The sequence below is a fragment of the Cherax quadricarinatus genome, chromosome 76, assembly GCF_038502225.1.
Source record: "Cherax quadricarinatus isolate ZL_2023a chromosome 76, ASM3850222v1, whole genome shotgun sequence".
Lineage (NCBI taxonomy): Eukaryota > Metazoa > Arthropoda > Malacostraca > Decapoda > Parastacidae > Cherax > Cherax quadricarinatus.
In genome coordinates, this window is record NC_091367.1 from 11286059 (window position 1) to 11301344 (window position 15286).

The 15286-nt window shown below is 40.6% G+C and overlaps 1 protein-coding gene across 1 annotated transcript in view; it reads right to left on the reverse strand.

Moving 5' to 3' along the window:
* LOC128703688 (collagen alpha-2(IV) chain) overlaps window positions 1–15286 on the reverse strand; it is a 208302-nt gene that overhangs the window by 48329 nt on the left and 144687 nt on the right. Inside the window, exons 20-21 of the mRNA XM_070101287.1 lie at window positions 8716–8884; window positions 3384–3577 (exon numbers count right to left, since the gene is read on the reverse strand). Coding sequence (XP_069957388.1) covers window positions 3384–3577; window positions 8716–8884 — 363 coding nt within the window. The remainder of the gene's footprint in view (window positions 1–3383; window positions 3578–8715; window positions 8885–15286) is intronic.

Sequence of the window (15286 nt, forward strand, 5' to 3'; positions counted from 1 at the left end):
TTTGAGGCTAACCCTGGGAATCCTATGCCAGTTGAGGAATCCATTGTAGCATTGGGAAAGTCCTTGGGGTTGGAGGTTAGTGGGGATGATGTGGAAGAGTTGGTGGAGGAGGACAATGAAGAACTAACCACTGATGAGCTGCTAGATCAACTTCAACAGCAAGAGGCCAGACCTGAGGAAACTGCTTCGGAGGAGGGGAGAGAGAAATTGAAGAAGTTGCCTACTTCAAAGATTAAGGAAATGTGTGGAATGTAGCTTAAAGTGCAAACCTTTTTTGATGACAATCACCCTAACACAGCTATTGCAAGCTGTGCTGATGACTATTACACTGACACTGTTGTGAAACACTTTAGGAAAGTCATAAACGAACGAGAGGTACAGGCCACTATGGACAGATATGTTGTGCGACAGAAGTCCAGTGACTCTGAAGCTGGTCCTAGTGGCATTAAAAGAAGAAGGGAAGTAACCCCAGAAAAGGACTTGACACCTCAAGTCTTAATGGAAGGAGATTCCCCTTCTAAACACTAAGACTCTCTCCTCCTCCCATCCCATCAATCATCACCAGATCTTCAATAAAGGTAAGTGTCATGTAACTGTGCATGTCTTTTTCAGTTTGTGTGTATTAAAATTAATATTTCATGTGATAATTTTTTTTTTTCATACTTTGGGGGTGTCTTGCACGGATTAATTTGATTTCCATTATTTCTTATGGGGAAAATTCATTCGCATAACGATAATTTCGCATAACAATGAGCTCTCAGGAACAGATTAATATCGTTATGCGGGGGTCCACTGTATTCCATTCGTTGTAGTGCTTGCAACTGCTAAATAAGCCACCATAGCCCCAATGAGAGCTCCTAGTGCCAGGCCTTTGGCACTAGGAGGAGGAAGAGAGAAGGAAGAATGTACCTTCTTCAGTGATTCTATGATATGTACGATACTAAAGCAGCACAAGTCGATAAAAGCTATAGCGCCTGCCAGCAATAAAGTGTAACATTAACAGTGTAGCAAGTAAGTTAAGCGATTAATCGATAGAAAAAGGAGAGCACGAACCTAACTCCTCCAATGTTGTTGGAGTTATATAGGGCTACTGAGAACATCGCCACCTCTGCTGGCTTTCACTACCACTATGTACGGCTTATGCTCTCAGTGGCCCTTATATACCTAACAACAAAACACCACCACTCGTGACATACATAATGACATTTTTTATTCATTCTAGAGTACGTGTCATGTTTCTATATTATTAATATTGTTTATTACGTCATATTAGATGAATTGTAATAGATAAATAAGCCATAGAGTTGATATTAGTGCCATATTGAAGGACTATCTTGTCCTGCCTCCACACACACTCCCCTGCCGCTGCCACGCTCCTAACATATGTAATGACACATTTTATACATACACCAACAAGAGTCTTCAATAAAGGTAAGTGTGATGTTATTATTGTTTTATTCTTCATGTCTCATTGTTTCCTGTGTATGTAAATCTATATTTCATGTAAAATTTTTTTTTTTTTTTTCAACAAGTCGGCCGTCTCCCACCGAGGCAGGGTGACCCAAAAAAGAAAGAAAATCCCAAAAGAGAAAATACTTTCATCATCATTCAACACTTTCACCACACTCACACATTATCACTGTTTTTGCAGAGGTGCTCAGAATACAACAGTTTAGAAGCATACACATATAAAGATACACAACATATCCCTCCAAACTGACAATATCCCAAACCCCTCCTTTAAAGTGCAGGCATTGTACTTCCCATTTCCAGGACTCATGTCCGACTATATGAAAATAACCGGTTTCCCTGAATCCCTTCACTAAATATTACCCTGCTCACACTCCAACAGATTGTCAGGTCCCAAGTATCATTCATCTCCATTCACTCCTATCTAACATGCTCACGCACGCTTGCTGGAAGTCCAAGCCCCTCGCCCACAAAACCTCCTTTACCCCCTCTCTCCAACCCTTTCGAGGACGACCCCTACCCCTCCTTCCTTCCCCTATAGATTTATATGCTTTCCATGTCATTCTACTTTGATCCATTGTCTCTAAATGACCAAACCACCTCAACAACCCCTCTTCTGCCCTCTGACTAATGCTTTTATTAACTCCACACCTTCTCCTAATTTCCACACTCCGAATTTTCTGCATAATATTTACACCACACATTGCCCTTAGACAGGACATCTCCACTGCCTCCAATCGTCTCCTCACTGCTGCATTTACCACCCAAGCTTCACATCCATATAAGAGTGTTGGTACCACTATACTTTCATACATTCCCTTCTTTGCCACCATAGATAACGTTTTTTGACTCCACATATACCTCAACGCACCACTCACCTTTTTTCTCTCATCAATTCTATGATTAACCTCATCCTTCATAAATCCATCCGCCGACACGTCAACTCCCAAGTACGTATCTGAAAACATTCACTTCTTCCATACTCCTCTTCCCCAATTTGATATCCAATTTTTCTTTATCTAAATCATTTGATACCCTCATCACCTTACTCTTTTCTATGTTCACTTTCAACTTTCTACCTTTACACACATTCCCAAACTCATCCAGTAACTTTTGCAATTTTTCTTTAGAATATCCCATAAGCACAGTATCATCAGCAAAAAGTAACTGTGTCAATTCCTATTTTGAATTTGATTCCCCATAATTTAATCCCACCCCTCTCCCGAATACCCTAGCATTTACTTCTTTTACAACCCCATCTATAAATATATTAAACAACCATGATGACATTACACATCCCTGTCTAAGACCTACTTTTACCAGGAAGTATTCTCCCTCTCTTCTACACACCCTAACCTGAGCCTCACTATCCTCATAAAAGCTCTTTACAGCATTTAGTAACTTACCACCTATTCCATATACTTGCAACATCTGCCACATTGCTCCTCTATCCACTCTATCATATGCCTTTTCTAAATCCATAAATGCAATAAAAACTTCCCTACCTTTATCTAAATACCTTTTTCTCTTTTATCACACCCTTTACTTCATCATTCCACCAATCACTCCTCTTTCCTCCTGCCCCCACCCTCCTATAACCACAAGCTTCTGCCCCACATTCTAATACTGCATTTTTAAAACTATTCCAACCCTCTTCAACCCCCCCACTATTCATCTTTGCACTAACCCACCTTTCTGCCAATAGTCGCTTATATTTTTTGTTAATACTTTTGGTCTGAAACGAATTAACTGGATTTATATTATTTCTTATGGGAAAAATGGTTTCACAAATCGTCAATTTCGCCATTAGTCACACTCTCTGGAATGGATTAATTACGAAAACAAGGGTCCACTGTATATATAATATATATCTATATATATATATATAAAGGAACTACACAACACTTCTGTACCTTGATTCCTGGAAGACCAGGTAAACCATCTCTTCCAGGATCTCCTGGTAGCCCTGGTCGACCAGGATCTCCATTGTCAGCTCTGCTCCCACCAATAATTATGCCTGGTTGGCCACGGTCACCTGGTGGTCCTCTGATGCCCTGCAACCCATTTCGTCCAAGCCAACCAACAGGACCAATATCACCGGGTAGACCTATGCCAAGATATATTTTTTTATATTACAGACAATGAAACCTCTCATTATAAAAAACGGAATCACTAATCTTAGGTGCTGGTGAAAAGTACCTACCTGCATCTTCCACAAACTCTTCTTTCTCTCACAATATATATCCATAAGGTTTGTATTTCTCTCAAAATGTATTACTTCTTAGCATGCCTATAATCCCTACTCTATATAAGATGGAAATTGGGCAATGATGATGATGGTGATTTCAGACATTTTATAAGTTATATACCGAGCAAGGGAGAACTAGGACCAAAACTTTTTTGATATAAGATGGTAGAGTTTATTTTGTAAAGTACTAAGACTGTAGATATAATGTAGAGTATGAAGTGTCAAGGTGTCTGCTATGAAATATGGTTAAGTTAACAAGACACATGACTAAATGCATGTTCTATGAGGCAGTTTGCAGTAGTAAACAGGACAAATTATTGATGCAATCCATAAAACATTAAAGTATTTAATTAGTTTTAAATAAACACCTAAGTAAATACTTCTTTGTTTCTCTAGGTAAGATTACAAATAAAAACAATTATAGTGGGCCCCCGGATTAACACGTCATTGGATTAAGTAATAATCGGATTAAGTAACGTTTTTGCATCAAAATATTGGCTCGGTTAACAACATAGAATTCGTTACACAAATAACCTGCACATAAAAGAGAGAAGCTTACGACGACGTTTCAGTCCGACTTGGACCATTGACAAAGTCACAGTGTGACTTTGTCAATGGTCCAAGTCGGACCGAAATGTCATCATAAGCTTCTCTCTTTTATGTGCGGGTTATTTGTGTATCGTTCCAGTCATGGTATTGTGCCTTTTTTTGTTATTTAACATAGAATTCGGTTAGAGTCATTCATCCCGAACATGTCCACGTGCCGTGAGCGGCCCGGCCACTCCATCTACAGCCAGTGTGCCATTGTTTACAATCCAGTGAAGATGATTCCACGCGTACATGTGATACATTTTGTATTATTCCATTGTTTTTAGTGCTTGTAACTGCTAAACAAGCCAACATGGGCCCAAAGAAAGCTTCTAGCACCAGCCCTTTGGTAAAGAGGGTGAGAAACACTATAGAATTCAAGAAAGAGATCACAAAATACGAAAGTGGAGTGCATGTCTCCGAGCTGGCCAGGTTGTATAACAAACCCCATACAACCATCGCTACTATCTTGGCCAAGAAAAAGGCAATCAAGGAAGCTGCTGTTGTGAAAGGTGCAAATATGCTTACAAAACAAAGATCGCAAATACTCGAAGATGTGGAGAGATTGTTGTTGGTGTGGATCAACGAGAAACAATTATCAGGAGATAGTGTTTCGCAGTCAATTATACGTAAAAAGGCAAGGCAGTTGCATGATGATCTCATTAAATAAATGCCTGGAACTAGTGCCCATATTGGTGAATTTAAGGCCAGCAAAGGTTGGTTTGAGAGATTTAAGAATCATACTGGCATACACAGTGTGATAAGGCACAATGAGGCTGCCAGTGCTGACAAAAAAGCGGCTGAAAAATATGTTAAAGACTTCAACGGGTACATAGAGGCTGAAAAATTCAAACCCCAACAAGTGTTCAATTGTGACAAAACAGGTCTATTATGGAAGAAAATGCCAAAGAGGACCTACGTTACTCAGGAGAAAAAGGCACTCCCAGGACACAAGCCTATGAAAGACAGGCCAACTCTCATGTTTTGTAGTAATGCAGTGTTATCAAAACTAAATTATGTGATGTGGAGGGAAAACAGTAAGGCATGGGTCACAAGGGAAATTTTCCTTGGCTAGTTCCATGACGTGTTTGGCCCCACTGTGAAAAAAATACCTCCTGAAAAATAAATTGGAACTCAAGTGCCTCCTGGTAATGGACAATGCTCCTGCTCATCATCCAAATTTGGAAGAGCGAATGGTGCCGGAGTTTAGCTTCATCAAAGTGAAATTCTTGCCCCTTAATACCACTCCTCTCCTCCAGCCCATGGACCTGCAGGTCATTTCAAATTTCAAAAAACTCTACACTAAAGCAGAATTTCAAAAGTGCTTTGAAGTGACCTCAGACACTGAACTGACCCTAAGAGTGTTCTGGAAAGATCACTTCAGTATCCTCACTTGCATAAACCTTATAGGTAAGGCTTGAGAGGGAGTGACTTGCAGGACTTTGAACTCTGCTAGGAGAAAATTGTGGCCAGAATGTGTACAAGAGAGGGATTTTGAAGGGTTTGGGGCAGACCCTGAGGAACCTATGCCAGTTGTCGAATCTATTGTGTCATTGGGGAATTCCATGGGGTTGGATGCGAGTTTGGAGGATGTGGAAGAGTTGATGGAGGAAGACGATGATGAAGAGCTAACCACTACAGAGCTGCAAGAGCTTGAGGTGCAACACCAACAGACCACAGCTCAGGAATTTAGTTCAGAAGAAGAGAAAGAGAGATGGAGGAGGGTGCCTTCTTCAAAGATTAAGGACATTTGTACAAAGTGGACTGAAGTGTAAACATTTATGGATGAACATCACCCTGACATAGCTGTTGCAAGCCGTGCTGGCAACATCTACAATGACAATGTTGTGTCCCATTTTAGGAAAATCTTAAAGACATGCCAGAAACAGAGCTCCCTGGACAGAATTTTTGTGTGACAGAGGTCCAGTGACTCTCAAGCTGGTGCTAGTGGCATTAAGAAACAAAGAAGGGATGTAACCCCGGAAAAGGACTTGGTGCCTGAAGTCCTTATGGAGGGGGATTACCCTTCCAAACACTAGTACACCTCCATCTCTCCCGTCCTCCCATCTCATCACTCATCAATGTCTTCAATAAAGGCAAGTGTTATTTTAGTATTGTTTATTCTGTATGTCTCATTGATTTCTGTGTAGGAAAATGTATATTTCATTTGGCAGATGTTTAGTACTTTTGGGTGACTGGAATGGATTAATTGGAGTAAAAGGTAGATGGGATACAAGGAGAATAGAAGCATCAGGGAAGAGAGAGGTAAAGGTTTATAAACTAAAAGAGGAGGCAGTTAGGGTAAGATATAAACAGCTATTGGAGGATAGATGGGCTAATGAGAGCATAGGCAATGGGGTCGAAGAGGTATGGGGTAGGTTTAAAAATGTAGTGTTAGAGTGTTCAGCAGAAGTTTGTGGTTACAGGAAAGTGGGTGCAGGAGGGAAGAGGAGCGATTGGTGGAATGATGATGTAAAGAGAGTAGTAAGGGAGAAAAAGTTAGCATATGAGAAGTTTTTACAAAGTAGAAGTGATGCAAGGAGGGAAGAGTATATGGAGAAAAAGAGAGAAGTTAAGAGAGTGGTGAAGCAATGTAAAAAGAGAGCAAATGAGAGAGTGGGTGAGATGTTATCAACAAATTTTGTTGAAAATAAGAAAAAGTTTTGGAGTGAGATTAACAAGTTAAGAAAGCCTAGAGAACAAATGGATTTGTCAGTTAAAAATAGGAGAGGAGAGTTATTAAATGGAGAGTTAGAGGTATTGGGAAGATGGAAGGAATATTTTGAGGAATTGTTAAATGTTGATGAAGATAGGGAAGCTGTGATTTCGTGTATAGGGCAAGGAGGAATAACATCTTGTAGGAGTGAGGAAGAGCCAGTTGTGAGTGTGGGGGAAGTTCGTGAGGCAGTAGGTAAAATGAAAGGGGGTAAGGCAGCCGGGATTGATGGGATAAAGATAGAAATGTTAAAAGCAGGTGGGGATATAGTTTTGGAGTGGTTGGTGCAATTATTTAATAAATGTATGGAAGAGGGTAAGGTACCTAGGGATTGGCAGAGAGCATGCATAGTTCCTTTGTATAAAGGCAAAGGGGATAAAAGAGAGTGCAAAAATTATAGGGGGATAAGTCTGTTGAGTGTACCTGGTAAAGTGTATGGTAGAGTTATAATTGAAAGAATTAAGAGTAAGACGGAGAATAGGATAGCAGATGAACAAGGAGGCTTTAGGAAAGGTAGGGGGTGTGTGGACCAGGTGTTTACAGTGAAACATATAAGTGAACAGTATTTAGATAAGGCTAAAGAGGTCTTTGTGGCATTTATGGATTTGGAAAAGGCGTATGACAGGGTGGATAGGGGGGCAATGTGGCAGATGTTGCAAGTGTATGGTGTAGGAGGTAGGTTACTGAAAGCAGTGAAGAGTTTTTACGAGGATAGTGAGGCTCAAGTTAGAGTATGTAGGAAAGAGGGAAATTTTTTCCCAGTAAAAGTAGGCCTTAGACAAGGATGTGTTTCCATTATTTCTTATGGGGAAAATTAATTCGGGTTAAGTCAGATTTGGTATAAGACATGTTCTCTGGAATGGATTAATTATGTTAATCAAGGGTCCACTGTAATGGTAAGATAAAATAACATTTCAGACTGAATTGAGCCATATCTGCTTGTCATTAATAGTTCCAAAGACATTGTCCCCACAGCCCAGTCTCAGACCAGGCCCAATATCTTGGAAAGAATAAGAACTATCAAGAAATGCAGAGGAAAACACATCTAAGTGTATACTGAGCATAAGCAAACATTTTATATATTTACCTGTAATCTTACCTGTTTATGAGAAAGAAAGAAAAGGCCAACAATCCTTACAAGGTAAGAGATATTCAACAGGCTTCCATTCAACACTAGTATAACAGAACCATACAAGAAAAGAAAGTGTGTTTTCAGCACTCTGGGCTAGATACAGGGATCATCATGACCCTAGTGTTGCTCCTACAGCCTGGCTAATTATTAAAAATTATGGGAACTTCGGCAACATTAATGCTTAAGTATACTGCAGTTATGAATGATCCATTGGAATTTAGCACTTGGTTTAAATATAATAGTAATGATGACCAAGCACAATAGACATGTCATGAAATCAATATAATGGTAAGATGATCAATAGTAAAATAATTAGTTATAGGTCTGCTCGGAGTGTGACTAAGGAATATATTAAATCTATGTTTGAAGCAAATTTAAAAAAAATAATAGCTCATTTTCACCACTCCAAGTTTTTTTGGTAATCTTGCTTTTAAATCACCTATGCAAGGGTAGATTAGATTAAATTTTGGTTAACCTCAAATTTCTGAATTTATATAAAAAAAGGAAATTAATGTGACACTCTTCTTTATGAATGCCAAGAATCAGTAAACTATTACTCACCCTTATTTCCAAACCTGCCAGGCTCACCAGCCTGGCCCTTAGGTCCAGGCCATCCCTGAGGGCCTGGAGGACCTACTATTCTTCCTCCAGGTGGTCCAGGGAAACCCACATCTCCTGGCTCACCTCGATCTCCACTGATGCCAGGTAAACCCATCATTCCCATGGTACCCTGTTTGTATTAAAAGAGTATACATCATTATTACTGCTGGTGTTATTGTTGTTGGTGTTATTACTGCTATTCCCAAACTATTCTCTCTCTATGCAAACAGAAATAGGTAACAATATGCAGCCAGGATTGATGTGATAAAGATAGAAATGTTAAAAGCAGGTGGGGATATAGTTTTGGAGTAGTTGGTGCAATTATTTAATAAATGTATGGAAGAAGGTAAGGTACCTAGGGATTGGCAGAGAGCATGCATAGTTCCTTTGTATAAAGGCAAAGGGGACAAAAGAGAGTGCAAAAATTATAGGGAGATAGGTCTGTTGAGTATACCTGGTAAAGTGTATGGTAGTTATTATTGAAAGAATTAAAAGACGGAGAATAGGATAGCAGATGAACAAGGAGGCTTTAGGAAAGGTAGGGGGGGGGTGTGGACCAGGTGTTTACAGTAAAACATATAAGTGAATAGTATTTAGATAAGGCTAAAGAGGTTTTTGTGGCATTTATGGATTTGGAAAAGGTGTATGACAGGGTGGATAGGGGGGCAATGTGGCAGATGTTGCAGGTGTATGGTGTAGGAGGTAGGTTACTGAAAGCAGTGAAGTTTTTATGAGGATAGTGAGGCTCAAGTTAGAGTATGTAGGAAAGAGGGAAATTATTTCCCAGTAAAAGTAGGCCTTAGACAAGGATGTGTGATGTCACCGTGGTTGTTTAATATATTTATAGATGGGGTTGAGAGAAGTAAGTGCGAGGGTCTTGGCAAGAGGCGTGGAGTTAAAAGATAAAGAACCACACATAAAGTGGGAGTTGTCACAGTTGCTCTTTGCTGATGAAACTGTGCTCTTGGGAGATTCTGAAGAGAAGTTGCAGAGATTGGTGGATGAATTTGGTAGGGTGTGCAGTGCCTGCACTCTGAAGGAGGGGTGTTAATGTTGCAGTTTAAAAACTGTAGTGTAAAGCACCCTTCTGGCAAGACAGTGATGGAGTGAATGATGGTGAACCCTGCCTTGGTACAGTGTGATAATAATAATAATAATAATAATAATAATAATAAAATGCAAAAGAAGAAAATTAAAGGTGAATACAGGAAAGAGTAAGGTTATGAGGATAACAAAAAGATTAGGTGATGAAAGATTGGATATCAGATTGGAGGGAGAGAGTATGGAGGAGGTGAATGTATTCAGATATTTGGGAGTGGACGTGTCAGCGGATGGGTCTATGAAAGATGAGGTGAATCATAGAATTGATGAGGGGAAAAGGGTGAGTGGTGCACTTAGGAGTCTGTGGAGACAAAGAACTTTGTCCTTGGAGGCAAAGAGGGGAATGTATGAGAGTATAGTTTTACCAACGGTCTTATATGGGTGTGAAGCATGGGTGATGAATGTTGCAGCGAGGAGAAGGCTGGAGGCAGTGGAGATGTCATGTCTGAGGGCAATGTGTGGTGTGAATATAATGCAGAGAATTCGTAGTTTGGAAGTTAGGAGGAGGTGCAGGATTACCAAAACTGTTGTCCAGAGGGCTGAGGAAGGGTTGTTGAGGTGGTTCGGACATATAGAGAGAATGGAGCGAAACAGAGTGAATTCAAGAGTGTATCAGTCTGTAGTGGAAGGAAGGCAGGGTAGGGGTCAGCCTAGGAAAGGTTGGAGGGAGGGGGTAAAGGAGGTTTTGTGTGCGAGGGGCTTGGACTTCCAGCAGGCATGCATGAGCGTGTTTGATAGGAGTGAATGGAGACATATGGTTTTTAATACTTGACGTGCTGTTGGAGTGTGAGCAAAGTAACATTTATGAAGGGGTTCAGGGAAACTGGCAGGCCAGACTTGAGTCCTGGAGATGGGAAGTACAGTGCCTGCACTCTGAAGGATGGGTGTAAATGTTGCAGTTTAAAAACTGTAGTGTAAAGCACCCTTCTGGCAAGACAGTGTTGGAGTGAATGATGGTGAAAGTTTTTCTTTTTCGGGCCACCCTGCCTTGGTGGGAATCGGCCAGTGTGATAATAAAAAAAAAAAAGGTGTGTTACTGCAGTTGATCCCCAAGCACAAATAGTATAGGTGAGGTATGGATAAATAAGTGAGTGGTATAGTGTGAGAAGGACATTTTGTGGCACGTAGTATCGTATCTTGCAGAGGATCCCAACCGTTTTGGATACTTTTTTGGTTATGTGTTGGATATGGGTGCTGAAATTCAGGTTGTTGTCAAGGTATAGGCCTAGGAATTTGCCCTCATTATGTCTGGTAATTAGTGTGTTGTCGATCTTAATGTTAATTTGTGCATCTCCTGCTCTACCAAACATAATATAGTAGGTTTTGTCAGTGTTAAGCGTAAGTTTATTGGTTGTCATCCAAGTCGATATTTTGATCAGCTCCTCGTTAACAATGGTGTTGAGGGTGGCAAGATTAGGGTGAGAGATGACATAAGTCGTGTCGTCAGCAAAGAGAATGGGTTTCAGGTGTTGGGATACGTTTGGAAGATCATTGATGTATATGAGGAAGAGCAGGGGACCAAGGACACTTCCCTGTGGAACGACAGTATCAAGTGGCCATGTTGTTGATGCTGTGTCTTTAATGGTGACATACTGATGCCTATTAGTAAGGTAAGATTTGAAATAAGCAGGCGCATGGCCTCTTATACCGTAATGGTCAAGTTTGTGGAGTAGGATGTCATGGTCTACTGTGTCAAAAGCTTTTCTTAGGTCAATAAAAATTCCTAGTGGATATTCCTTATTCCTTTGATGAGGGGAAAAGGGTGAGTGGTGCACTTAGAAGTCTGTGGAGACAAAGAACTTTGTCCTTGGAGGCAAAGAGGGGAATGTATGAGAGTATCGTTTTACCAACGCTCTTATATGGATGTGAAGCATGGGTGATGAATGTTGCAGCGAGGAGAAGGCTGGAGGCAATGGAGATGTCATGTCTGAGGGCAATGTGTGGTGTGAATATAATGCAGAGAATTCGTAGTTTGGAAGTTAGGAGGAGGTGCAGGATTACCAAAACTGTTGTCCAGAGGGCTGAGGAAGGTTGTTGATGTGGTTCGGACATGTAGAGAGAATGGAGCAAAACAGAGTGACTTCAAGAGTGTATCAGTCTGTAGTGGAAGGAAGGCGGGGTAGGGGTTGGCCTAGGAAAGGTTGGAGGGAGGGGGTAAAGGAGGTTTCGCGTGCGAGAGGCTTGGACTTCCAGCAGGCATGCGTGAGCGTGTTTGATAGGAGTGAATGGAGACAAATGGTTTTTAATTATTGACGTGCTGTTGGAGTGTGAGAAAAGTAACATTTATGAAGGGGTTCAGGGAAACCGGCTGGCCAGACCTGAGTTTGGAGATGGGAAGTACAGTGCCTGCACTCTGAAGGAGGGGTGTTAATGTTGCAGTTTAAAAACTGTAGTGTAAAGCACCCCTCTGGCAAGACAGTGATGGAGTGAATGATGGTGAAAGTTTTTCTTTTTTGGGCCACCCTGCCTTGGTGGGAATCGGCCAGTGTGATAATAATAAAAAAAATAATGCATAAAACTATTTAAATACATTTTGGTCACTGAGTGATCCAACACAAGTTATATTCCATGTTGCATTATTCTTCCTCACTCACAGGGAAGACCCTTCAGAGAGGGGAGGGGGAGGAGGAGAGAGTAAATGAAATGATGGAACATGTGGCCACAAAGTGCAGGGAGGCAGAGGAAAAGTTCATACCCAGGGGCAACAGAAACTGGGAGGACCAGAGTGAGCCCATGGTTTACCCTGATGTGTAGAGAGGCCAAAGCCAAGAGTGCTTGAACATGGAAAAAGTAGAGAAGGCAAAGAACTCAGGAAAACAAGGCAGTGAGTCGAACAGACAGAAATGAATATGCATGGATTAGGAGGAAGACCCAGCAGCAATTTGAAAATTACAGCATCAAAAGTCAAATCTGACACTAAGTTGTTATACAGCCACATCAGGAGGAAAACAGTAGACAAGGACCATGTAATCAATCTGAAGAAGGAAGGCAGGGAGCTCACAAGGAATGACCAGAAATTATGCAAAGAGATCAGCATAAGATTTAGGGAGGTAATCTCAGAGGAGACGGAAAGGTTTCCAGCAAACCGAGGTGGTAGAGTACACCAGCAAGTGCTGGACACAATACACACAACTGAGGAGGAGGTGAAGAAACTGCTGTGTGAATTAGATATCTCGAAGGTGGTGGGCCCAGATAACATCTCTCCATGGGTCTAGAGGGAGGGAGCAGAGGCACTGTGTGGGCCACTAACAACAATCTTAAACAAATCTATCAAAACAAGGCAACTGCCGGAAGTGTGGAAGACAGCAAATAGTCCTAATTTTTAAGAAAGGAAGCAGACAGGTAGAATTTAACTACAGACCAGCATTACTGACATGTATAATATGTAAAATCATGGAGAAGATTATTGCAAGAGTGGTGAAACACCTAGAAAGGAATGGGGTCATACAAGACAATCAGCATGGCTTCAGGGATGGAAATTCCTGTGTCACAAACCTGCTGGAGTTCTACAAGGTAATAGAAGACAGGAAAGAGAGGGAGAGGTAGACTGCATTTTGTTGGAGTGTAAGGCTTTTGACACAGTACTGCACAAGAGACTGGTACAAAAGTTAGAAGAGCAGGCAGGAATAACAGGAAAAGCACTGTAATGGATCAGGGAATACCTGACAGGAAAGAAACAATGAGTAATGGTATGTGATGGGGTGTTGGAGTCGGCACATGTGTTGAGTGCAGTTCCACAAGGGTCAGTCCTAGGGTCAGAGCTGTTTTTTGTATATGTAAATTACATGACAGGAGAAACAGAGTCAAAGGTGTCCTTGTTTGTAGATGTTGTGAAACTAATAGAGACTGTACATTGTCCTGTGTAATCTTAGGGCCAGGATCCAAGCCAATCTCCAAGCTAAGGTTGTACTGAACACATATTGGAAGGCATGCAACTGAGTAATAAAGTCACTTTGTAAGCCAAGATGTAAGATTATGGGATGTTTATGTTTTTAGTTCCAGAGCCTAAACCCTGAAACATGCACTAATCTTGTTTGGCAAAAGAATTATTGCTGTGTAAGCTGTGGGCACAAGTTCTGGATAAAAAAATAAGAAAAGAGGCACATGCTAAACTGAGCTAAGTGCTCACACAAACAAGCATACTGGTATGTATGCTACATGAATATGTTGTATGCAGATGAGGATGTATTGTGTTGCCAACTGAAAAACAATTAGCACTTGTTACTACCAATATCTCTCGAGTCTTTAAGAGGGTGGAAATAATGAAAAATGACAGTAATAATAATGATAAAAAAATGTAGTGATAATAATGACAATGAAGATGATTATGATACAGTAATTATGATACTTATAATGACAATGATGCTGAAGGTAATGACAAACAACAACCACAGCAATAAACAAAATAAATATTTTTTTGCTTTTGTTTTTTAACACGGTGGCAAAAGAAAAAAAAAATCACTCACACATAATCACTGTTTTTGCAAAAGTGCTCAGATACAACAGCTTAGACATCCCTCCAAACTGCCAATATCCCAAACCCCTCCTTTAGAGTGCAGGCATTGTACTTTCCACACTCCAACAGATGGTCAGGTCCCAAAAACCATCCATCTCCATTCACTCCTATCTAACATGCTCACACACACTACTAATTCTCTGCATAACATTTACACCACGTATTGCCCTTAGACACATCTCCACTGCCTCCAGCCATCTCTTCACTGCAGCATTTACAACCCATGCTTCACACCCACATAAGTGTTGGTACCACTATCAGTGGCAGCTCATAGCTAAAATTAATGGAGGTGCTGCTTCAGAAAATTTTAGCCATTGTTTTAATATTGTATAAATCAAAACAAGCATATATGCTTGTTGTTGTTGCTTATTCCTGGCTGAGATATTTAAATATCAGGTGTTGAATGGCCTCTTTTCTTAACTGTAACTTTCTCATGGGGAAACAACTGTGAAAACTTAAGCTGTTGAAGTTCACTTACGATCACAGAACTTATTTCTTGGGGATGCAAGGAGGCCATGATTAAATTATTTGAATTTTCTGTAAAATAAAATAACCAAAAAAAGCTATGAATTAAATAAAATAGTTGGAAAATGGGTGGGTGAGATGTTATCAACAAATTTTGTTGAAAAAAAGAAAAAGTTTTGGAGTGAGATTAACAAGTTAAGGAAGCCTAGAGATCAAATGGATTTGTCAGTTAAAAATAGGAGAGGAGAGTTATTAAATGGAGAGTTAGAGGTATTGGGAAGATGGATGGAATATTTTGAGGAATTGTTAAATGTTGATGAAGATAGGGAAGCTGTGATTTCGTGTACAGGGCGAGGAGGAATAACATCTTGTAGGAGTGAGGAAGGGCCAGTTGTGAGTGTTGGGGAAGTTCGAGAGGCAGTAGGTAAAATGAAAGGAGGTAAGGCAGCC